This window comes from Mastacembelus armatus, chromosome 8 (genome assembly GCF_900324485.2).
Source record: "Mastacembelus armatus chromosome 8, fMasArm1.2, whole genome shotgun sequence".
Classification (NCBI taxonomy): domain Eukaryota; kingdom Metazoa; phylum Chordata; class Actinopteri; order Synbranchiformes; family Mastacembelidae; genus Mastacembelus; species Mastacembelus armatus.
In genome coordinates, this window is record NC_046640.1 from 14,072,508 (window position 1) to 14,099,026 (window position 26,519).

Genomic DNA, 26,519 nt, shown 5'->3' on the forward strand with positions numbered 1-26,519 from the left:
GATTATTAAAAATGTAGAGTTTAATATATATATATTTATTTCTGACATTCTGATAAGGATTGCAGGTAGGCTTCACAGTACACACTGTGTTCCACTTGATATGCTAAGCAGAGGAGGAAGGGGAGGGCATGATGGGCTTGACGAGCGGCAGGTTTTGTTTGTACACGAGTAGTGAAAGCAGAAGGAGGCAGTACATCCACAGGCAACATCGACTCCTCTATTGTATTGCTCAAAAACCCACAAAGGACCATTTACTGTGATCCACATCCTCTAGAGTCCATCACTACCTTTATTCATTCCCCTTCTTACATTCCCTAAAAAGACAGTGATTGACACAAAACATGGATTATCAAAAGACTATCTAAGCGCATGCATGACACGTTTTCAGATTTTTGTTTTTTCTCATTTAAAATCCCCACCACAAAATGTAAACAAATTGAGCTGTACTTTAGACCAGTATACTTGGTGGTGAGGCGAATGACGATCTACAGCCCTACAGTAGTTAAGTTAAAATGCTTGATAAACTATGTAACAGTGTACCATTTAGTGTGAAGGGTGGCTCATATGACTATATGACTATGCACTTGAACATTTCTGTAAAGTTCATTTACTGGCTGAAATTGGATGTGTGATGAAATTATAATTAGTGTTTTGGTGCAGGGCATAGATGTTTGTGTTTTTTCTCAGCAGCATAATCACACCAATATAATGACTATGAATGCATGCTTTTAGGTGGATGTAAGTTCCAGTTATGGTGCACAAAAGCATTACAGCAATACTGCCCTGCACTGTTAATAATACATGCCAACAGGCCCTAGCTAGCCTTCATCCAAATACAAACTTTCGCCCCATCAGTTACTAAAAAAAGGTAGCAGGTAGCAGGTAGCAAGTAGCAGGTAGCCTACTGTTTGAAATCTGAGTGAATCACATTCAGAGATACCCCTGCCTCCCCGTATAAATATATGGATCCAGCACAGAAAATAAAACCTCTAGTACACATTAATTATGCCTATAGTTCCAAAATAACAACCAGTGTGAGGGCACTTGCAATTGTTGCCATATAATCACCACAACTATCAATATAATTATCAACATCACCAAAATCTTCATAAATATAGTCCATTGAGAACACACACCGAAGCATACCATAGATCACTTTTGGAGAGAGGTTAATCTAGAATCCATTTTGTCAGCAGTAAACTCACACACAAAAAACAAAACAAAACAAAAAAAATATCTTTGCAATAAAATGGCTTTCTTTCTGTAGGTTTGGGAAGGGTGACTTTGACCACCTTTTGGACTGAGGTGTATCAGTAAACACTGTAATTGCACTTTAATTGACAAAATTATTGTCCTAAGTCATTTTGTATGTAATTAAAAAAAAAGTGACACTGCAGCCTCTGTTATCTTATTAATTTAAAACATCTCTAATGAACTGGCTGCCAAGAAAGGATGCAAATGTTTTCTGATTTAGGAATGATACAGCAGGTGAGCCAAATTTGATTATGCATCAGCTTTTCTCACTGAACAAGCTTTTGCTATTGTGAAGCTGACAGCGTAGGCTTAGGACTGCATTTATCCTAATGATTATTAATTAAATGGTCCACACAGGTGTAAAATCTTCTAAGTATCTACATGGGAATCTATTAAATAACTGATTTAAAAAAAAAGAAGAAAGAAAACAGCGCGTTGGTGTGCAATTCATCAGTGCTCTAGCATGTCTGAAATCAATGCTCTGGAGACAGAATTAGAAAGCCCACATTTGATTTCTAGCAGAAATAACATTCTGTGTTTCTGCTGCAGCATCATTATTACCTGGTGTTTAAGTGAAACATCATGAATCTACAGTAAACCTGTTCATTGTGTGCAGGGACAAAAATAACATCTAATTATTAATCATTAAATTTTCTACACATGTTAAATATCAGCACATATATAATAATTATTATATATATTCAAGATATGCATTTTACATATACTTTTCCTCTCAGATTTATATACATCAATTTATATACAGATTTTTTTTTATTTACATTAGGGGTCAAAGGTCACTGAACCTGAAGCACTTGAAACAAAGTAAATGGAGAGAATCATTTGAACCTAAAGGCAGTGTAGTCATCCAGCCATTATCAATAAATGGTAACAGCACATGGGTGACCTAAATTTACTCTCCAAGGACAACAACAATAAAAACACTCACACAAAATAAAACACCACCATTCCGAGGCCCTTGACCTGAAGCAGTTCAGTCATATAGACTTGTCATGCAAACATATAATGGTGCTTTCTTCAGAACTGAATAACAGATGCAAGTTCAAAAATGTGAATTTACAATAACATTCTTCTCTTACTGTGCTGGTATAAGGTGAGTTAAGGTGAGTTTTACCTGTATGTAGATAAGGTCAGGTAAATAACTACAGTGGTAATATGTGATAGAAGAGGGGAAATCATAAATGGGTGTGACTATGAAAATAAAACTTCATTAAGTATTTTGTCTCACATGCAGAACCTGCCTCTAGGGTTCAGCATTTTCCTAATGTGCACAAAGCTTGAATACCCTGTGAGCAATATAACCAGTCTACTCTCCCACTTTGCCTCCCTGTTTCACCCTGAGGATGGGCTTTGCTCCTATGTCAGGCTCTGAGTTTCCCTAACCAAAAGTTGCACAAGTTGTGAATATCATATTGCAATTTGATTGCATGTTCTAGTAAGGCAAAATGAAATTAAAAAACGCACAAGAAATACAGACCACTGCATCAAACAAAGCAAAGCAAAGCAAAAAAAAAAAAAGTCTTTTAATGTAATACTAGTCTATCTTCTTCCTAAAGGCAACTGTTCCTCCACTACGGCATTTTGGTGTTTTTTTTTTTTTTTTGTAGTCACGTTTATGTATTAGCGAGCAATTTTAAGAGATGACTTTCTTTGCAGCCTGTAGCAGATGTGAGGGTGGGTTTGAGTTCTGGTTTCAGGTGGGCATTGGTGAGGCCAATTGGTTTCCATCAGGCCTTGGCGGCGACAGTTAAGAGTATGTACAGCCATAGGGGTGCTGGTAAGCTGTGATGCCTCATAGGTCATAGAGTGGTGCTCTGGGGCTCCTCCTCAGGCACAGCATCCCCCTCTGGAGAATCTGTCACTGCCAGGGACCTCCTGCAGGGGGCACCGCTGAACTCATCGATGAGGCTGTCCAGATTGACATTGATGGAGGGGATTTCATAATTGAAGATATCTAATGGTGAGCATGGTGGGAAAGGTGAGTATGATGAGCAGAATGGTGGAAATGGTGATGATGAGCAAGAAGAGGAGGAGAAGAGGGCATATGAATGAGGTGATGATAATGAGGTGTAAAAACGGAAGAGAGCAGAAATAATATTAATCTTTTTACGTCTGAACTCACGTTAAGTGGCATGACGTTTGCCCTGATTGAAGGAATCAGTAGGTTAAATGTGCTTCACATTCTACACAGGGATCTTTTCAGTGTGTTTCTAGCCACACCTAAACAAACTTGGTAGCGACTAGTGTGAAATGTCACAGCTTTGCGTGTCTTTTGAGACAACAACAGATATTTTGTCATATAAAATACAATAACAGGTCAAAAGGACAGCACAATGACACATTACTGTACACGTTTACAACACTGGCCAGATAAACCAACACAAAGGCAACAAGATGTGTTTGTGGAACTCTGGGGAAAATGGAACCAAGACACCAAGTGGGCTTAAAGTAACAATGGAAATCTCATGAGCACTGGATAGTTGCTCTAAATATAGATTTAGACTAAAGTGCTGCTGCATTTACTTAAAGCAGCCGGTCCAGGCAGAGACTGATGACTACTCCTGTGTAGGAATGAGATGGAGCGTGGCAGTGTATTAAGAGGGAGCAGAGGTTATAAAAAGCGATGAACTTGCCAAAGGGGGACTGGGGGTTTACCTGTGGCCCCTGATACTGGTGGCAGGGACTTTAGAGGGGGGATGTCTGCTGGCAAACGGCTGGGAATGGGGACGAAAGGAGGGGCTTTAAGATGAACCTCTGTAAGTGACGGCGTCTGCAATATGAGTGCAGTGTGGTGCACTCTGGGAAGTCCTTAAGCCATGCTTTATTGGTTGAACCACAACACCATGCACAGTAATAATATTCAACCTGCTAACAGGGAATAGGGAAACTTTTCTGATTAAGAGTAGGTATGTTTGAGGCAGGCTGCAGGAGACCCCAGAGTCAGCCACAGCATGAGGCCAGGCAGTGAGATGGAGCGCATGGGGTGGGGGCGGTCTGGCTTACCCTAAATGTCCCCCTCACACTTAGCCCACACTGAATCCCTGGCCTCACACAGCTGCAAAGTACACAATAGTAGCAGGGGGAACAAGAGAATGATAAATATAACAAAGTGACAGAATGATTGGTATATATTGACAGAACACCTCATTATCAGAACATCATTGTCTGGCTAGGTTTCCACACCTGCTACGCAGTAAGAGAGACTGGACTGATGTGAACTGTGTAAGCCTCTGACCTACCTCTGCCGAGTGAGGGTCTGGGTAACACAGATAAACAGAGAGCACATGATGAATCTAATGGCAACTTCGATACAAGCAGGACGAGCTATGCTTCTCTGATGTTTCCACACATTACCCAGAAACATCATCACATAACACAAGCAATGTGAATACATAGGTCAGGAGATTTGCTCACTACAATTTTTATATGTGTCATTCTCAGGCATCTGTGTCTAAAAGGCAACTTTTATTCATTCACACATTCATTTGGGGACAGTCAATAAAGGGGACAGGTATCATCTATATCTACAGTAATAAGTCCTACAGAGTCCTACACTCGTCCACCGTCTCCATTGGACAGAGCCACAGCAAGTCTGAGAGAGGGCCGCTGCAGCCCCACCTGTGGTGGCGGGGGTGTTGTTGCCAAGGGCTGATGTTTACCTGTAGACATGCTCTCCCCGGGAGACAGTCCATCCAGGAGGCCCTGCTCCAGGGGCTGGGGAACTGGGGCCGTGGATGGGCCAGTGAGCCCCATTGGGGCTGTGGGTGGCTGAGGAGGGGGCAGGCTGGGTCTCTGCCTGGGTTTAGGGGTGGGCCGAGACTTGGTGAGTGTTCCAGTCAGAGAGGGCGGGGACGAAAGGGAGTGAGGCGCCCCCAGTGGGGTCTGCCCTGGGGAAGATGGGGGCACTTGCCCTGGAGGGCAGGCCAGTCCATAAGGGGAGGGGGTGCTAGGAGGTGTGGGTGACAGGCTGACCGGTGACGGCTGACCTGTGGACTGGTCGGACATCCCGCCAGACTGGCCGTAAGGGACCTTGGGAGGCACAGGGGCCAACTTCTTGGATCCTAGAATCACACATTTACACAGAACAGAATATTAAAAATGCAAACACAACTTCTTAAACTGAAGAAAAACAACTCAGACTGAGAGAGGTGCTGACCTTTGCGCAGAGTGTGTGGACTGTGCTCTGTGGAGTGGGGGGACTGGCTGCTGCTCTGAGGACTGCTGCTGGAGGGGACTGTTGGACCTGCCACCTGGATGGCTTTGTGTCCAATTACAGGGGAGAGCTCTTTACTCTTCAGTGAGCTGAAAAACAGGCAGACATTAGTGTGCAAATAGTATTAGACAGTTTATTTGTGAACAAATATGTATTCTGAACATCTCGCTACATCTCACGCACATTGTCTCAGTGCCACCATCACCGCCACCACTGTCATCACTTATAAATGTTTCAGCTTTTAACTGGGTTGGTACCAACATTACCAGTGTTTTCTGACAAATAAAATGATGTCAACCAAGACTGCATCAAGGGAAACAAGTCGGCTCTCCTGCATTCAATAGTGTCACTCCATTTTAAAGGCCTGTTATTTAACAGTTGTAGACACAAATCGTTCACAGAGGTTCCTAAAGGTGCACATCTATCTGCATATCCAAACTACAGTACATCAAATGTTACAGAGCATTTAATGTTTCCTTTGTGAAGATGTTGTCTTCTTCACTGTTAAAAATGTTTGATCCACGGGTGATTGGCAACGTCAATATGTACAGTATGTTTCTACTGGAAAAAAAATGAAATTAGATGGGATTGTCAACCAGATTCTGCCTCACAAACCTGAAGAACATTTTTAAACCATTGCCGCCATTACTATAACCAGATGGAAATAAAAATGAGAAGTGAATTATAACAATCAAAAAATCAGTTTTAACAGAATAAAAAAGCACCCAAGTGTATGTTTTTCAGAACACCAGTTAACTAGCTAGATTTTTCACATCAGCTGTGTCGTATTCTGAATTATAAAAGGTCAAAACTTCAATTTCCTTCCCTCCCTGCAGACACAGAGGAGATCAGTGAGCTGAACCAAAGTATTTTATGATGTTGAAAAGCTCTGTTACAGCTCAGCTGGGACTCGCAAGATAAGATTTAAATTTCAGCATGGATTCCTGACTGAAGCCACTCACCTCAACAAATTCTTTCCAGCAGAAGTAGCATGCTTTGCTTTTCTAACTAAACTGACAATAAACATGATTAATTATGATCTATTTTGATTATCTGATCTTGTGTGTATGTACCAAAACTCTTAAATATATTTACCAAGCTTGGCATTAACTCTTGATGTTTAAGTGACTATTTTTACCTTCTGGATTCTCTTCTCATTGATGCATGTATATCTGTAATTAATGTCTAAAATTATGATATACTGATTAATACACTCTAGTCTAGTTACAAATGTAAGACATACAGTAACTCATATGAAGTCACACCCACAAAGAGCACCCATATTGGAGTATAGTTGTCCCATTTAGGGCTATGTGACATCTAATTAACTGCAATCAGCTGCAGTCTCTTTCAGCTGTGCATGTCCAGCAGATAAATCATCTAAATGGAAAATCACTGAGTTACCAAATTACAAGAAGGAGCCTTATCAAATGAGGTTGTTCTGACTGCTGACAAAGATTTGCTGTAATGATTCACGCTGTCCTGTGTAGTTGTAACAGCAAAGATTTATGAGTCATGAAATTGCCACAGACACTCTATACAAACTCAGCATTTTGGGTGTAGCTGACCGATGCTTGTGCTGTGCAACAGAATTCTAATATGCAGCATCCGGGACATTATGGACATTTAGTTACTTAATAAAAATTTTTTCCTTCTGCTGTTTATTTGCAATTGTACAAAGTGTAGAATAAATACATTCATATGCTATTTGATATGCAGCATTACCCATGTATTTATTGTCTACGCAACACTAGCATCAAACCGAGCGCTATATAAGCCAGTAACATCCTTAGTTGCTAGGCAACCCCCATGAGAGGCATCCCCGGACAACCTGAATGTTACAGAATCTGAGGTATGTAATTTGAAGGGGAGAAAAAAAAACAGCAAACAAAAAATATAAGCCAGCGAGCTAGAGGAGAGGAGAGATACAGCCACTCTGTGATGCCTCCATAGTGGCCATGGGTGTGTTGTATTTACCTAGTCAGCCTGGGGGGTCCTCTCTCTCGGGCACATGGACAGGCAGCCCACGGCGGGGGTGGGGGCGCGGACGAAGGGAGGCTAGGGGGGTTGCCAAGGGACTGGTCGTGGCGGGTTAGTACCAAGGGAGTTTTGACGTAGAGTGGTGAAGCATTAGTGTCTGGTGGGGGGGCATGCGACATATCACCAGGTGGGCTGTGCTTGGGGAAGTGCAGACAGCTGGGTTTGGGGTTCGAATTGATGTCAAGTGACGAGGAGGAGGAGGAAGAAGAGGAGGAAGGGGGCGGGGCAGGGGGAGTGAAGCCAGACCAGCGTATTGGGGGTGGGGGTGAGCCAGGGGGCTGGGACTCTGGACCTGGTGCCACAGGGCGAGCACAGGGTGGGGGTTTGGGATAGAAGTGGTGGGGTAGAGTGTGGCACGAGGAGGTGGGGTAAGGGGGGGGGTGGCCGGTCCTCCCCTTGGGGTGGGTGGGCATGAGAGGTGTCCGGCCGATTGGGCGACACGTTGTCTGAGCTGTAGATATTAAGAGAATAGACAGCACAAAAGAAACAGCTCCAGTGACTGAACAGGGAGACGCATTGGAGCGATATAGGATAAGCTGCTTTGATGATTAGCGTGTTAGTGTGTTAGCTGGCCCATAGCCAAAAACAGCAGAAAAAAAAAAGAAAGAAATTGCATTTAAGGGTGGGTAGTGGGCACCAAGCTTAGCACACAGTCAGCTTAGTGCAAATACAAAGACAAGCACAAAAAAAAACCAGCAAAGGAAAAGAAACTTTTTTGCCAAAGGAAAAGAATATTGTGTTTAGGACTCCCTCTGTGATCACCTTGTGTCTGCACACTGCATGGAGCTGTGAGGATCCATCTGTGGAGCCAAAGTGCTGGTCTGCAGCTTTCAGCATCATCAAGCTGAGCTGATAGTAAGTATCACTTCACTGCTGCACATGGATATCCTATCTGCCCTGCTTCTATATGGCTTAGTTGCATTGCAGGTCCTGCAGTCAGCCCAGGGCAGTGTGAAACAGACACAAAACCCTTTCATCGGCTTGAAAGAGCCACAGAAAATGAGGGGAAAGCCAGCCAAGCCAGAAGCCATATTATCTCTTGTCTGCCACACAGGCAGAGCCAGCGACCATGAGGTGATTATTCATGTGTTTAACTATGATAATCATACCAAAAATGATGAAATCAGAGTGTCAACAGAAAAGGATTTACGACCAAAGCTGAGAAAGCCAAGCCACAACAATGGGATATTGGAAATATTGACATGCTAAGAAGGACTTGCAAATCGAAGCTTAGTGCAACGTACAGAAACAAAACTTCCATACAGTATTTGGACTAAAACCCTCCAGAGTTTCAGTCAAGAACTGTTAACATCATTTTAAAAATATAACCCACAGTCATTTCAACCTGACAAACATGGGGAGAAGTGAATAAATGCAGAGAGTGAAAAATCATAATAATACCAGGATGAGAAATGAAGGTGCTGACAGTGATGCAGTAAAAACAACATGATGTTGCAATGGTCAACAAAGCCAAGGATCTTAATCAGACCAATAATGATAGCGATGACAGTAAAAAAAAATGAAAAGGAGTTGATGCATGGGAAAGAGAGGGACATCTCCATAGTGACTTACCAAAGCCTTTCTCCAGGCGGTGGTGTAGCGGATGGGGAGGTGGCAAACTCTCCAGGCTGCTCGGGTATGAGTGTGTCTGCAGGAGAGCCAGGCCCTTGCATGCCTGGAGGGGTGGAGGAGGCTTTGCGTGCCAGCGTGGATGAACCCTTACGAGACACCCAGGATGTATCCATGACTCGGACACCCATGCTGGAGACAAACACAAACACAGGGTCATATATGATGATACGAAAAGCACTACAAGGTGAGTGGGGATAGTATGGAAAGAAGTGGGATATAGTCATGACACGGTACCTTTGTATCTTCCTAATGCTGCGTTAGTAGGGGAAAAGGCAAAAGGCAAAATATGAGGTCAGAAGTAAGGCACACATGGTTTACAACAGCAGACTTAAACTACTCACTTGTCACTTAAGACATACTGTATACGATAGAGAGAGGAGATTTGCAGGGGCAGGGAGGAGAAGAAGAGATGTTTTAGACCTGAGAGGATGTTAGGCTATGTATCCAGCTGGCACTTATCTACTGAGCACCAATTAAAGGATTTGTTTCAAATTAAACCCGTTTGGCCTTAGAAACATAAAAAGACACAGATGCGATTTTCTAAATTGCTCATTACTCTAAATGGCTTAAGTCTATTTTTTCTCACCCCGTACTGCTAGTCACATATTGATGTATATTTTAAAATTAATGCCTATAATATCAAAGACTTTTCTTTAATTTGATGAGGGTATTTTGGAGAAGGTACCAACTCTAATTCTCCCAGTGATTTTCCACCAGCTGAATGGATGACTCAGGCCAGGTGACGTGCTAGCCAGACTTTAATGGAGGAGCTGGGTGTGGGAGGATGGGAAGAGAGTGCTGGAGCAATCTCTCCTTAGAAAAAAAAGAGGTAACCAGCAGGCCTCCATAAGAGACCCGTTGCCATAGTGACAACGTCGCTCATGGCAGTTCAGCCTAATGTGCTCATATCAGACTAGAATTCAGCCTCCCCATCTCCTGATGAATACTGATGATAGGGGATATAATTGTGTGTTCTGGGATTATTGACAGGTGAGACTTGGTAAGATTCTTTCCACAGAGGTGAGGATGAGGTGAAGTGAAGCTTGTGAGGGCTTTTGATTCACTCAAGCAAAATCTTTAGATTACTGGATGTATGAATATTCCACCACGGTAATGGATTTTTAAAGTGCAAGTATCGCCTTCCTTAAATATGAGAATTTAATATCAGATGCCTGAGAAAAGATGTGGGTGGAAAGAAAGCAACAGAGACAGAGAGAGAGAACGAGAGAGAGAAAAAGGGAGAGATGGGCAACAGAAGGACGCACTTGGCATCATACCCATCCTTCTTGTAAAACTCCAGCATCATATTGTCGGTGGCGACGCTCAGTGGGCGTCGGCTTTGGTCGTGCTGTTGCTTGCGATCAGATTGGTCCATGTCTGGTGAGGGCATTGAGCTGTAGTTGGAGTTATGGTTGGTGTGGATCGGGCTGCCATAGCTTCCTGTCAAATTGAATTCAATCTCTGAGGGGGGAGCAGACACACCATCAGCATAAAATATGTTGTAGTTACACTAGTATACTGTATATGAAAGAGTGTGTTTGTGCATATGTGTGTGTGTGTGCATGTTTTGAGTACACATAATTACTCCAGAATATTATAATCTCATAGTTTTAAGATTTGGAGGTAAAAGGTGATGAAATCCTATTTGCTAGAAACGTAAGACATTGTTGAAACAACATGAACTGCAGCCCTACGTTACTGTAGGAAAAAATCACAGTAACCATAAATCTTCTCATGCTGACAATATCACACAAGTGTCAAATCAAATTAAATCAAATAATTAAAATAAATACATAAAAGTCAAACAGCACCTTAGCAAATGTTTTGATGCATTTCTTTGGACTGAATTGTTTTTTATAATCCACATTTTTATATTTCTTTAAAGTAAATCATTTACAGTAGTGGAAGATGAATCAAAACTACAGTGTTCAGCCCTACTACAAATCTCGATACATAGACAGTGATCCCCACCGCCAGGGAAGAACCAGTCTGCATGCTGGATGATGGGTTCAATGATGCCAACAATCTGTAAGGACACAGTGGTCATCATCTCTGTCATGTTGCTGAAAAGAGGAGGAATAAACGAGCTGAGACATCAACATTATGTGATACGTTTTGGGAAAAATAATTTCACACATGCAAATGTAAAGTTGTGTTACAAATACATACGGTTCAGTGTGTGTCCAGAGCAAGTTGGGTCCAAGGACAATTGCCATGTTGCCAGCGGTCATCTTGTTTACATCTTGATACTCACTCAGCTTGGCTAAGAATTTAACTAAATATCTGTAGATTTAAAAAAAAAAAAAACACTGTATCTTAAACTCTTAAAATAGTTTAGACTCAAAAAATGTTCGAATTCACATTTAGCATGTTGCTGATACTCCACAAGGTGGAGCTCCTCAAGTAGATAGTCACAGATCGAAACATCTGGATCTTTGCCACCTACTGTACAGGAAAGGAACAGCAGCAGGGACCTAAACCTGCAGATGCAGACATTTTGATGTTGTTTCCTCTATGTCAAGAAATTAGTAGCTGCTACACTTTTAAAGCTTGCCACCCGCAGACAACAATTGTCACAGGTGTAAAAGTTGTTAGCCGTGGCTATCACAGGAATCAATATTGCAAAAAACAGCTCATTTATTTGCCTGCAGGTGGCGATATCTCAATATGATCTGCATTTCCAACCTACTGCTGGTGTAACTTTCTACACTGCCCATTTAGCACTTTAGACCGAAGCAGCATGGGGTCATACATTACTCTGCTGGCTTTTTATAGTTGTATGGCAACATGGGACTATACAAATGAACAAATAAATCATGGAAGGTAACTGACCTGAAATTGTTCAAGTTGTCTGTGGGGAGTTTTTCACATGCTGCCATTAATGCTTGTAGTCTCTTGTCCATATCTTGAATGCTGGGTAAATTAAAAAAAATCCTTATGGTTTATGGCTGCTCCACTTTCTAATAGATGTCACCATTTTTCATTTTGGCAGTTAAAACACACTGTTTAGAAAACTTCAGTTTTTTGTATTATGGCTAATGGCAAGAGTCAAGAAATGATTTTTTAATACTAAACAGCAACTTACTTAGAGGCCTGAATCCATTCGTCATAAAGTTCCGTGGTCATCAATGGCTCAGGGAGCTCACGGAGGTATGATTTCAGAGCCCCTGTGGGTGAAAAAAAAAAAAACAGGGTAAAAACTGGTCAGCTTCTTGCAGGAAGTGGAGGGCTGTTTTCTCTCTTCAAAATAGTGGTGAGTCCATGCCCCATATCTCCACTCCCCTTGCTGCCATTGCAGCTGTCAGATTCAGATTGCTCAACATAGATTTCATGCTAATGTGTGAAATGGACAGCAATATCTGAACAGAAAGCTCTCAGGAAAGCAGCACTCAGGGCAGGGCTGATGATGACTGCATAGTAACTGTTATGTTTGCTGGAAGAATCGCATTTTCCACCATCAGGTCCAGAATCAATGTAAAAACTTCTACTGTCTTACCACATTATAAGAAAATGTTACAGACTAGGAGTAAAAGAGATATGTTATTGTTGTTTTCCTGACTTACAATGTCAGCATGTAGGGGGTGTTGTTATGGAAATGGGCCTTGAGCAAGGCATTTGTGTGGGTGTAGGTCACCTGCGATGGCGTGCGGATCGGAGGAGTACTCTTGCACGTCCAGAACTCCACAGTCTAGTGAGGCTTTCAGCTTCTTCAGCTTGGAGGCTGACGGAGCCACTCTGAATAGGCCCTGCACCCCACACACAGAAAAAAACATAATAATGTAATTATCCACTCTAATATAACCTGTGCATAAAAACTCAAAGGCAGTAGCCTCTGTTGGTGTGCACTTGGTATGAAAATAAAATATATAACACAGAAACATGCAATTGGTTTTAGATGTTTTAGTCTAAGGGCAGCATGGTGGCTGAGTGGTTAGCACTGTTGCCTCACAGCAAGAAGGTCGTGGGTTCGCATCCCGGCCTTTCTGTGTGGAGTTTGCATGTTCTCCCTGTGCTTGTGTGGGTTTACTCCGGGTACTCTGGTTTCCTCCCACAGTCCAAAAACATGCATGTTAGGTTGATTGGTGACTCTAAAATTGCCCGTAGGAGTGAGTGTGAGTGTGTGAGGTTGTCTGTCTTTGTGTGTCTATATGTGGCCCTGCGACAGACTGGTGACCTGTCCAGGGTGTACCCCTGCCTTCCACCCGAGAGAGAGCTGGGATAGGCTCCAGCAGATCCCCGTGACCCTGAACCAGGAAAAGCGGGTATAGAAGATGGATGGATGGATGTTTTAGTCTATTATCTGAAAAACATACAGTATGTCTATAGACATAGCTGCTTGTGAGAGTCATTGCTTGCAGATTATCAAATTAAACAAAAAGGTTTAAGTGCAAGGAATCAGGTGTGTGTCGTGGTATAGACTCTGTAACAAAAATGCAACAAAAATATGCATATGTCATTTGTGTATCTATGTGTGTGAGTGTTTCCTCTACCTCCTCTTGCATGCCACACTCTAAAAGCATAGTGACACAGGCTTCAATGGGGAAGGCAATCTCTCTCCCACTAATATTCAGGTGTTCCTCCAGAGACTTGCCAAATGATGGCTTCTCCACCCATGCCTCTGCAACATAAAAACAGCAGCTTGAAATACACAATAACTGCATTTCCTCCTGAACAACTTAACACTAGTGACTGTATTTAAAATTTAGAAACACTATTTGTGAGAACATTTATTGACTATACATTCATTAGTTAAACCTGTTTGAGATTGTATTTTTCAATGTTTCACTGCTGCCATATCTTCTGGTGGAAATTACTGTAGGAAAATGAGATGTTATGGCATCTGTTTAGTTTAACACTTGTAAACTAGCCATAGCTTAAATATGATGGTAGATAATTATACTTTAATGAGACTGTTATGTGACATGTCAGGGCTATTAATTCCATTACTGTACAATTTATTATTGTGTCGGGTACAGAAATGGATTAGAACTTTACACAGGCATAGTGCATGACTCACCTTGGTGAGCTTTAATCTGGGGCAGGACACTGTGAAGAATCTCTAATGACTTCCTGTGATATTCTGCTTGTGTTTCTATCAGCTATGGGAGGGGACAGCGGAGGAACAGATTATAATAAAGAATCTGTGACAAGAGTGTATCATACAGCACAATAAAAGATATACTGTTAAATCATCTGCAATATTAACTGCAATCTGTGAAAATATGAGAAAAAAAACTTTTTTAGATATTGTGCAGAAATTCAGTATTTTCCCATTGGGATCACAAGTTTAATGACATAATATACTTACTGTCTGGAAGTAATTTGCATAGTCTATTTCTTTGGCCACAAAATTATACATATCTGCTGATAACTGATCCTGAAACAGAAAGTAGAAAACAACCATATTTTATAAAACAACCTCAAGAAAGTTCTAAATGCAGCTGTATTTCATCCTTGCAATGGGGTCCAATTGTGTCTGAAATGTGCAGAAAGTCAGATGGAGAGCTAAAGAGCTGGAGGAAAGAATAAAACATTAGTGGTGGTGATTGGCTGCTCACCCTACATATCTCCATCCGATTGGCTGCCTCCTCCATCTCCTCTCTCAGGGATTCAGATTTTGCACCAGGCTGCAGAGTGCTCGGGTGGCTGGATGACTTGGATGACTGTTGATATCTATGGACAAAAAAGGTCTAATGCATTGGCTATATCATGCTTTCTATACATATTAAAAATAAATGAGCAAGAGCAAGTTGTAGCGAATTATGTGTGGGCATCCTTCACCTTGTCCGAGCGGAGTCCATGTCCAATACAAGCTTAGCTAAGTGCTTCCTCTGCTTCTGTATGTTGGGAATATCCACCTACAAAAAACATTAAATGGAGGATGAGTCTCCTCAGAGAATTAAAGTGCAACACCTTTATGTAAATGAATATATTCAGCTTCTGTTAAAAAATAAAATGTGGCTCATGTCATAAAGGTGCTAGAAATTGGTGCATCAAGTAATAGCAGTATTGGGTCACCTCGGCAAGCACATAGAGAGGTTCCACCACATCTCTCTCTATCTGGAACTCAAACTGGATGAGCTCCTGGGCCAACTTCTCCTCTGTCTCCCCACACAGTTTCAGCATCTTCCTGTTTTTGGTGACAGCACAGCGTCACAGACAATCAAATACAATTACAGTGAAGACAAGGGTAATGAGGACAAAGGAGAATTCAATAGGCAAATCAATGATTAAAGACTTGCTGTTAGTTTATGTATGTGAGCACAGGCTTGTTACCAGAAACTACAGTGACTTACCCCAGGAGAGAGTCATCTCCCAGCACTGCAGCCCCTTCTACCATACACTGTGCCAGGATTGTGAGTGGTAGTTTTTTCTGATACGAGAGATAAATAATAATGTGACTAAAGCTCATGATAGAACTGCAAGGTATTATGAATAATGTTATGCTGCATCATTACACCACATCCTATCGGAGCTGTCTGAAGGAATGAGGGATGCAGGTACTCACAGAAGGTGACTTGACAGATCTCTTCTCCACATCAGTCCCCTGCTGGCCCTGCAGGCAGGCAGCTAGCTTTTTGTGAGTGCTGTGTGTCACCTGCTTGACTAGATCCAGACGCTTCTCCACCTTGTAGAACAAAGACCCATCAGAAACCACTTGACAAGATCAAAACGTGAATCACATATACATTGGTCTTTGTATGGCTATGTACTCTTTGCATTCCCTAACCTCCTACCCTAACCTTAGCCTTAACCCCAACCCTTATACTCACCTTAACCTGAACATAACTCTAACTTTAATCCCCAAAACCAAGTCTTAACCCTCAAGCTGTCCATCAATGAGGCCTGGCAAAAATGTCCTCACAACCATAGTACAACATGCACATTCTTACAACACAGCTCACCTGTAGAAGATCCTCACTTAAGACCTCTGTTTTTTCTGCCCTATAAAGATAAAAGTGTAAAACAGTTAGGACATCCATAAACATTAGCTGATACTAACAATATTTAAAGTGGACATAATACTGAACACGCATGTTCAAATTTGCTATTATGCCTCTATCAATTATTGAGCTTCATGCAGCTCTGTGTACTGATATTGTTAGGAAAAACAAAACCATTGTTTTAAGCCAGTCTGCCCTGTTTGTATTTTCTCTTTGAGGTCATGTAGCAAGCTTCATATAACTCTCACATCCATCCATCCATTATCTGCCGCTCATCTCTCAGGACTGTGAGAGGGTTGAAGCCAAATCCAGCTGACTCTGGACAGATTGCGAGACAGACAATCACTCAGATTCACATCCATGCTCATGGGCAATTTAGAGTAAGAGAACATACAATCTCCACATAGAAAGGGCTCAGAGTCAAATGAGATTCAAACCTGGAACCTTCTTGCAGCCCCTGCATTCTCACATGAGAGCAGAAAACATGTTCCTTCCTACTGCCATTGAAATCAGGACAATGAAGTAACCATTTTGTGTTACTCTCATATGCTTCTTTCCTTATCTGATGGCACATATTGGCAAAAGCTGAAATAGTCTGAAGAACGTGTGAAGAAAAAACATCTCACATTAAATTGTACAAGTTCATGCTGACATATTAGTTGCATTTTGTCACTGTGATTTGAGGCACGATTCTAACAACTATCTAAATGTACGGTATGTCTAGTTTGCAATAGAAGATTAATTCATCATAAATGTGGTAGTGCTCCATAGTAGAAGAAACACATCCTTGCACCTGTCCATTCAAAGTATGCGTGGGTGTGTGTGTCACTGCTGCTGTCTCGCTAAGTCCCGATCTTAGACAATGCATGACAACAACATATTAATTATCTGGCAAACTATTCATGCCGTAAACTCAGTGGTGTGTCCTAAAGCCAGCATGATTTAAACAGGACAGCAGTGAGCAAAGGCATATGAGGAGAAAACAGGAAACCACTGGATGTTCTAAACATATTGCATCAGCTTCTATTCTATGAATTTAAGCTCTTTTCCTCAAAAAATCCTGCAGAAAATATAAAACTGGCAAACTGTCTCTTGGGATCACACGTATTACATGACAAATAGGGTTCTTTCCAGAAAATCTAAATATACTTGAACACCTACAACTCATAATAATGCACATATCTAAAGCAACAAGCTAAGATCTATCAGGAGCATTGTATCAGATTAGAAGATAACATCAACTTCCTGCTCAGAAAAAACAAGTATATGGTGATAAGAGACTGCTTGGGCAGATAGTACATGACCTCTTAAAAAAGGTCAAAATCAGATCTGCAGACCACCAGCAACCACCCAGTCGTGCGTTCTCTCCACACTTCCCTTTCCTGTCTGTACAAGCTTTTCCTGCTATTGTGCCCTAACTATGGCAATGTCAGTCATGAATAATAGCCTTTTTGTATCATTTTATTTAAAAGCTAAATGTGAATGTATCTCTCCATTGACCAAGAGAATGTAAAAGACCTTGGTTTGTGCTCTGTTACTCATTAGCCAGACAAAAAGACATGAGTAACATACTATTTTAATGTATGCTTTGTCACCAGGTCAGTCAAATACACAGCATTGCTCTATGTTTTAAATGAAATTATAGTCAAATTGCATATACGAAATAGCCTGAAGTGTGTCAGTACAGATATTCCATACATTGTTGGCAACAACAGAAAGCTGAGCTTTAATGATGTCATTTATTAGCATCCCCAGTCTTACTGCCAAGATGTGAGCATGGAGCCATGGGAACTGGGTCAAACCATGTACCAATAGATGTAATCACATCCAGCCTCTTGGAAAAATGCTCTACCCACTGAGCTAGGAGGAAAATACAGGAAATGTGTATGTGTGTGGATGCCTAAGACAGAGGGGGAGAGAGAGTGAGAGCGAGAGAGAGAGAATGGTAGCGAAGCAAGAGATTTCTGGCATGATTTGAAGGATAAGTGTGATCGCAGATTGCTGGTTACATGACAAAAGGGGACAAAAATAACCCAATCAGTGCAGGTTTGGCACGGTTTTGCTGCAACACACCAACAGCCTCTAAAAATCTGTAAAACTCCATGGTCTATAAAGAAGTCTGCAGGCAACGCTGTCACATGTATTCCATGCTGAGTGTGTAGCCTGGAGTTCTGCAATGCAGCTGTGTCTATCTGGCCTCAGATTGGCTGGTCGAGGTGTCCCCTCAGCAGATTGGCAGCTGAGAGACCCTTCTGGGGCTAATCAGCACAGATGAGGCAGGACTCTGTTAGCGATGTTTGGCAGAGACACATGGATAAACTGTAAGGCTCTCAGCATCAGGAGCTCTACTGAAAAGTTAAGGCATCATAACTTTTCAAGAATATGACTGCCACTCTTTCTTTGTCTCCTTTCTGTATGTGTTTATCCTAAAGGGTCGTGACTAAAGGAAATATAAAATACATCCGGTTAACTGCATTTGAGGTTGAAAGTAAAGGAATGAAAATGACATGTACAGTACTTTCACTGACCACAATTAATGTGGATATTTTGACCAAGACATGAAACTGATGGGATTCTATGTTCAAAGGCCATAGACTGTTCTGTTCTTTGAGCTTGTTTGTTTTCAGACAGTGGTATTTCCTCTTAGGAAAGATCACACATAATTGGTCTGTGAACGCACAGAGACAGCATAGCATTTTTACTCTGGAAGACTGGAATGGCTTGGACCTGTAGAATCAGAAGTAAAGATAACCTGAAGAAGATTTTTGAAGGTGAGAACAGAGATTGCTTTCAGCAAATAGTGTGCAGAATGAGCATTAGGAGGAAAGTAAACACATGGGAGAGTTGACAGCCATGTGGGCGTTTTGCTCATGGAGAGGGAAGAAGACTTTGCCACGTTTATGTCAACCATCTGCCACTTCGCAGGCATTCCTTTACCTGGAGATGCTAATAACTCAATACAAACAGGCACACACTTACACGCACAGACACTTGCACACAAATCTATAAATATACAGATGAATTAACTAGTCAAAATGCTTAAACATATCACGAGCTTTCAGGCCAACAGATACAAAATCATTTCAAAGGCTGAGAAATTTTTACTTGTTTCATCACTGACTAAAACTACAAATCTGTGCAATGCAAACACGGATGACCGTGGAGACGGAGAGGAAGATGAATTGGTTGAGACAGTGTTAACACAGAGAGATCAACTGCTAAGCTTTCAATAACTCCCACTACCCTTCTGGTGGCAACATTAACAAAGTAGTAATACAAAGAAGGGTCTGAATCTGGGCATGTGTATTTACAGCTGTTCAGATTAAAAAAAAGTTATTTTATTGTGCATATTTTCCCAGAGATGTTTGACATTCCAAGTGACTGTTTGGTAGTAAAATGTGGACAAAATACCCAGCTGACCAGTTCGACTGCAAATTCCACACAAATGATATTATGTACTACATAATAAATTATTCTAGCTTAAGATATGTTAATGTTGCATGGCCACGTGTTCAGCCCCCCCAGCACTGTGAGTGGTATGAAAGCATGAATAATCCATGGCGAAATAATCAAATGTGAATAAAGTACTATCCATAGTCTTGAACACATTGTTTTGGTAGCTAGCCAACTATCTGCTGTAAAGCTTTCAGTCCATAGCTTCATTTGAGATTTGTGTGAACAAAAAAAAATGGTCATGCTCTTGTTTGCTTACACTGCTAGCCAGGCTAATGCAAGCACTTACTCTGAGGCCAGGAAGAGCTGTGCTGCATCTCAGGTCCTGTGCTGCTAGGGAAGGGTAGTGGAGCGGAATGGTGGCCCTGGGCCTCAGCAGAGCACCACAGGGCCTGGAGCGCTGGCATGAGACCCAGAATCAGCCATACACACACATACAGTACATACATACAAACAGACAACACACACACACACACACACACACAAAAAGACACACACAGTGGTGCTTTTGCAAGACATGCCCTCTGAATTCATTCAGACCTATGCTGTGCACTTGGATTCTCAAATGACAAGGTGGAGAGCTGATGGGACACAAGGTTTTTAAAACAGAAAAACCCACTTACTGTAGTTGTCCAGCAAACTAGGTCACAGTTCTGTTAAGTATGCAAGAATAACTGTGAGAAGAGTGTATGCACACATGCACACAAGCATACACATGCACTTACAAAAATCGCACACATGCCCAGAGAGCGAGTGAACGAGAGGGAGAGGGAAAGAAAGAGAAAGAGAAAGAAAAAGAGAGAGATCCTGAAGCATTCAGCAGGGTTTCACTGAAAACACAAGCAGTGAGTTATCTCTAATAACCTTAATCATGGTGAATAATCTCCACAAGAGGCACACTGTTTTGTGACTTGATATGAAATGTTCAGTACAGAGCATCAGTGACAATGAGGACTAGTACTGTGCTCAATTTTCATCCTGCCCATGTATAAATGCACAGTCACCGATTCTTTTTCTCTGCCATTTCTGAATACTTAACATGTGGGTTGGCAAAGCCAAATGAACAGCCAATACCAAATGATGGTTTCTAGGCAACCAAAGCAAATATAATACTTTGCATCTATTATACAGAAAATGGACAGGTAAAATAACCTTTTATAATTAAAGAGGAAGTGACATATTTTACATGTAAAATAAGATGCAATGAAAGGTGGACAAAACCGGGTATTATTATTAATGTATTAGTGCTTCCTGTTTTTTTTTATCTATTGGCATTCCTGAATGGAAGGAAGTTGGCATGTTGATAAGGAGTAACCTGTCTCCTTAAGAGAACTGAGTTATTTCTAACAACAATGCCACTCTACTCCAGCTACTCTCATTTATACCTGATTACGATAAAGAAAACAGAAAACAGGGGTAGTAGCTAAGGCACAAACACTCAATGCTTATAAACAGTGTGCTTACTAACGTGAAAAAATCAATAATTGTTTTTCAAATGTTTGTACAACACTACCATCACACCACACTGGGTTTGACTAGATAAATGTTTTGTGAAAAGTACAGCCATGCCTACCACACCAGAGAGTATTCATGAAAAAAATATTTAATATGCATAGATTTAACCTGATAAAATGTTTGAGCAAGAGGAGTGAATTATAGTTTACTTCAACTTTAATATTTGAAATGATTTATCCAAAGCAAGGGTCACACTATCTTTATATCTTTGAGCATTTTAATAAGTTCTCTTCAGATCCCTCAGAATGCCTCGCAGCTTGAGTTGCATCTGATTAATCTAATGCATTTCATTCAGGCCCTGGGGTCACTTTCTGTAGGAAATCAGATCAGTGTGTGTGAACCCCGATACCATTGACACATAGTTGTTATGTGACTGAACCCTATCTATTGACCCTACTATCCATCCATGCATTACCTATACCGCTTCTCCTAATATGCACCAGGAAAATGAAAAGAGAGCTTGTTAAAACCAAGCAGCCTAAAACAGTTCTTGTGCCATATCATTGTTTTACATGTATGTTTTCTTGTACTACACTAGTTCTGGGACCACCAGTATCAGATCTCTTTAAATAATTAGTCTTTTGAGGTAATCAGTGACACGGGATGGAAGAAACAGTGCTTCTCTCTGATATTACATCATCTCTCTTTTGATGGCCAAAATGGCCTCTTGACAAAGGCTCTTTATCACTAACTCTGCTCTATAGTATGCTGTCGCCAAGGGGCACTAATGGGGGTTATAGGAGGATTACAACATGGACCTCTGGTACTACCACTAAATGGCATAATAAAATTACATCAGTAGATCTTGCTTTAACTAAAGACACTCTATTACACCAGTAATGACTCATTTCTGATTGCTGATGACTGCTGCTTCTCTGAACTTGTTATTTAACAAGCTCAGAGATACTTCAGAGTCAAGATTAGAAAACAATGTGATCAGTCAGAAACTGTACAAAAGTGAATTCAAAAGATCAGTGAATCAAATGCCCCATGAAGGTGGAGGAGGTGGAGAGAAAGAAGAGAAGAAGCTGCACTGAGAAGAGGGGGTGCCTCCAACATCTCATGTTACCTGTCAGCTACCATATGCTCTGTTAGAGTCCCGCAAACATTCTTGCCAAAAGATGCACATGTGCTAGCGCTAGGCGGAATATAAAAACAGAATGGCAGATGGTTGTTTCTTATAACAGCAATTTGTTTACAAGATGAGTATATTTTGTGATTTGTGCATAAGCTTTCCTTTTCTAGCCATTTGTTAGTAACACAGTAAATGAGGACTACTCAAAATTTTCACTTCAGTGTACACTATCATGCACAGACGTGTTTCAGGGTTTGCCCTGAGCTCTTCTTTTCCCTCTCAGTGCCCCAGTTCTCTCTTTGGACACTTTTGGCAGCATGCAAGCTCATCAATAACACATTCACCTAGTGCATCACACTGTCAGGAGAAAGAGAAACAGAAGACTGAGACAATGTGGTAAACAGAAAGCATCTACAACTTCTGCCTGCCAAACCAGGAATGGCTGCCATTTTCTGATAAATGCATCACAGGGTGGTGAATTAATGCCTACCCTAAAGGTATAAGCAGATTACCATTTACTAGTGGCACTGGTGAATGTCATACAGGTGTAAATATATAGAGATTGAAAATTGCTCAGGCCGAAAGTCAGTTTGCCATAAGGTTAGGTCTACAGACACTGGTGCCCTTTAGAAATATAAAACCGAAAACAAAAAATAAATTCTGGTTTTATTTCTCTTTTATATGAAAGGCACTTATTTATGGCACGGCATACTACTTGTATCATGAAACCTTTTAATCAGGCTGTCCTAGACCTAGATAGGACTGCGAGTTGGGAATAGAGAAATAGGTCAAGAGAAATGGAGGGTGTGTACTGGTTGAACCAAAATAATTTTTTTCCTACTGGCGTCTTCCCTGTGTTTGAGGTAGAAATTATCGATAAGTACAAATAATAATGTGAGGTTTACTAGCCATATGAATAAGCTTTTACTGAGGCCTCAATTAAGACTGAACTACAAAAAAACAACAACTTTGTTTTAACAAAACAAACATACTTAAATAAAAACAAAGACACACACTCGGGGTTAATTTGTCCCATTTCACCGAGCTGTTGTGTCTCCCACTGTGCATGCATAACACATATTTCTTTTAGCTATAGAGTATGCATGGCTGCACACCCTCCAGTATGAAGTCTTTCTCCACAGAGGTGATTGGTCAGGCTGAAGATCACATGACATGGATCTACCCGAGCCAGAAGAGAGCAAGAAGGATGCTGACACAGCACACCTGATAGCCAACCCTCACTGAAAGAAGACCTTCAATCTCCATCACATTAGACACGTAAAAAGACTAATCCAACACTGTCAGCACAGAAAGACTCAGAAAGTATTTCTGACTTGATAAAACATATGAGAAACAGAGGAGTAGATTAAAAGTCTCCATGTAAAGCAGCTTACTTTTCTTTTAATGAAGACATAATTAGACATACTCTGCCAGTACCCACTCAAACATTCTTGTTATCAAAGCCATACAACTTCCCCTGCGGCTGCATGCTGACTGAGGACGGGTCAGCTGTATTAACAGATCCACATAGATCGGTGAGGTTTATGAAGGTTAAGCCAACAGTGTAACTCCAGCATAATGTACAGCCCCAGTGAATACAAGAACATAACCATGAAGTCATGGTTCATGACTTTATGGTTATGTTTATGGTAATGACTTCAAGTCATTAATTAACAGACTTCTTCCTGATTTCCAGAGGTATTCCTGTATGTGCAAAGTAATATTTATACTGCTTAACAGGAGTCGTTCTATTTATCTCATATGAGCAACCAGAAGAGAGAAATCCAAATTGCCTCCATTTTAATCATCATAGCAAAGTTATACACTGCCTCCATGTGATGTGTTTAGAATCATTACAATCCTGGTGCCAGTCTGCCTCTTGCAGAAGTGTCTGAAGTGAAGACAATGTAAGTATAGAACTGTAGCATCATGAGAATGTCTGTGCATAAATTAAAATGCCTCATTAATCTGTACAAACACACTTCTGTCTGACTCCACCTGCTGACCCTGCACTAAAACACAGAAAGTGCAACAAGCATTCAAGATTCCATAGATGTTAAGCACTGTCACCGCATCATAACACACTCAAACATTTCTCCAGTATGGGTGGTACAGCTTTATACTCTTTTCTCTCCATCTCTCCCAAAGTGACAGAAATGTTGACACTGCTCAAGGTCACTAGAGGGTCAGAGGTGTTACTTTTTGCCCTCATATCAGAATGTTGTTGAACTCCTAAGTCATGGACAATGTATAGCTGAGAGTTTCTGATAATGCTTTGGTTTGAGAGTGTAAGAGTGGCAATCCTGGCTGAGAACCGTAGGTGCCATTAGCACCAGGGCTGTTCAGGAAGAATGCTGTTGCTCATTATGTCTCTGTGGTAGAGGCAGACCTCCTCAGCAGATTGCTGCTGCTGTTGCTGCTGCTCTTAGATAGACAGCTTCAGAAAACAGCAGAATATGAGAAGTACTCAGTACCGCCATGCACTTGTAGGGAAGGCGTTCAAATAAGACTGTATAGAACACACGCACATACAAGGAAGAGGTGACCTGTTTTCTCTGCTCATATGAAGGCCTACAACCCATTGCCCACACATTTCCAGAATCACACCCCCATATACTCTGAGTCATACAGAAATAATTAGAAAAACAAATGGAGCTAGAAGAAGCAGGCAGAACCAAAGGGGGAACTATCAGCGATAGCACAAACACAGCCTGCAAGGTGTGCCCCCATCTTCTGAGAGCATGCCACTCACACAGCCTTGTAATAATAATGTTGACCCACACCTCCTGGTTTTAATCCCCTGGTGCTGAGCAAAGAACACCTTCTGGCCCAGCACTGCTTGACAAGCTGCTTGCCTCCATGTGAGATGAATGAACAGGGTGGGGGAAGAGTAATAAACCTACAGGACTTGTTTAAAGAGGTCACAAAACATCTATTCTTGAGCATGGGTGGAAATTTCAGAACCACCCAGACAGAAGGCAAGTACAGGACATGAAAGAGTGTTAGGGATGGAAAACCCCTCCACGTTAAAAGGATCTGGATTTTATGCACTGTAGTGCCATGATAAAGGCACTTCATGGAATAATGGATATATCTAATTACATTATTCAAGCAAAAGGTATTTCAGATAAAGAGCAGATGTGGAATACGACCTTCAGGAACTCATGGACTTGATAACCCACGCCTATGGAGGTGCTTCCCTCCTCACAGCTGACATTACTGCGTAATGAAAACATTGCGCCTTTTTTTCCATTTACCCTCACGTCGCAGCCCACACCGCATCTGTCTGCATCACGTTCACCTTTTGACAGGTTTGGTGACAGGAGGTAAATTTAATCACAACGCAACTTTACAATTGCATGTTTATCCTGCAGGATTGGTACTCTGTCTTAAAGAGGGGTCGTCTCTGTATGTGGTCTGGGATACTGCGATTGTCTATATTTAATGTGGTTCCGTGGGCTGGTTGTACTGGGGCAATGCGCCTACACGCTGCCTATGCGGTAGCCTCTTCCAATAGATATTACGCATAGGAGCATTAAAGGCGTTTTGGGCTTGGGGTGGTGTTTTCTTCCTTTGAATCAGTCCAAATACACTGACCTGTATCTATTCCATATATTCAACCTATTACCATACAATAGAAAACATGCGTTGCATGGATATGATTCGCATCCAACTGGGACCATAACGATACTGGACCGTACTGGGTTCTGTGACTTGGCCAGGCGAGAATAGCGCACGCAAAGGTTTAGCTTACCTTCCCACCGTTTGGTTGGCGAGCTGCCGCATCCGATTGAATTGCTTCTTCATCTTGTACTATTTTCTGCGTTAACACCTACAACGGGAAATATTCCGCATTATTTCTCTGAATATAACGCTCCGTGCTCCACAGCGGCGCAACACAAAATCCAATCTGCCATATTTCCCTTCCCTCATCGCAAACTGCCAACGCCGAGAACTTATTCCACGATTACATATTTTCAATTTTATTTTTTCCTTTACATTCGCCCCATTGCCTGCGCAGGGATGCTGGACCAATTCACCACGGGCACTCAGGCAGAGAGCGATAGCGGTGACAAGTAGCGGCTGCGCAGCAATGCAGTGTGGGAAATGTAGTAAATCATGGCTGACCCTGAAAACAGACTACAGACCTATTCGCCGATTACTGGAGGGCCGAGTCAGTCATATAGGTTATAGTACTGTGCATTTATATGTGTGATATACAGTTTATTAGTCCAACACTTGGATACATTGAGAGTGTAATATTACTAAAATGATGCACCACTGATTACAGAGAAACAACTGTGTGCAGGGGTTTAATGAAAGGTTTTCTGTTGTTATGTCAGCACATGGGAAATAATTAAATCAAACTTCATTT

General features: G+C 41.5%; 1 protein-coding gene across 1 annotated transcript; it reads right to left on the reverse strand.

The window, feature by feature from the left end:
- arhgap44a (Rho GTPase activating protein 44a) lies at positions 1 to 26,182 on the reverse strand. Its single transcript, XM_026325788.1, is given in 22 exon segments — positions 1 to 3,226; positions 4,932 to 5,333; positions 5,429 to 5,574; positions 7,463 to 7,905; positions 7,907 to 7,976; positions 9,098 to 9,286; positions 10,435 to 10,618; positions 11,129 to 11,220; positions 11,327 to 11,440; positions 11,990 to 12,070; positions 12,243 to 12,324; positions 12,792 to 12,903; positions 13,648 to 13,775; positions 14,175 to 14,256; positions 14,466 to 14,534; positions 14,716 to 14,830; positions 14,939 to 15,015; positions 15,176 to 15,287; positions 15,454 to 15,530; positions 15,666 to 15,785; positions 16,063 to 16,102; positions 25,899 to 26,182. Coding segments are annotated over 22 exon segments (2,943 nt in total). The 5' UTR covers positions 25,952 to 26,182; the 3' UTR covers positions 1 to 3,071.
- Between the last annotated feature and the right edge of the window lie 337 nt (positions 26,183 to 26,519).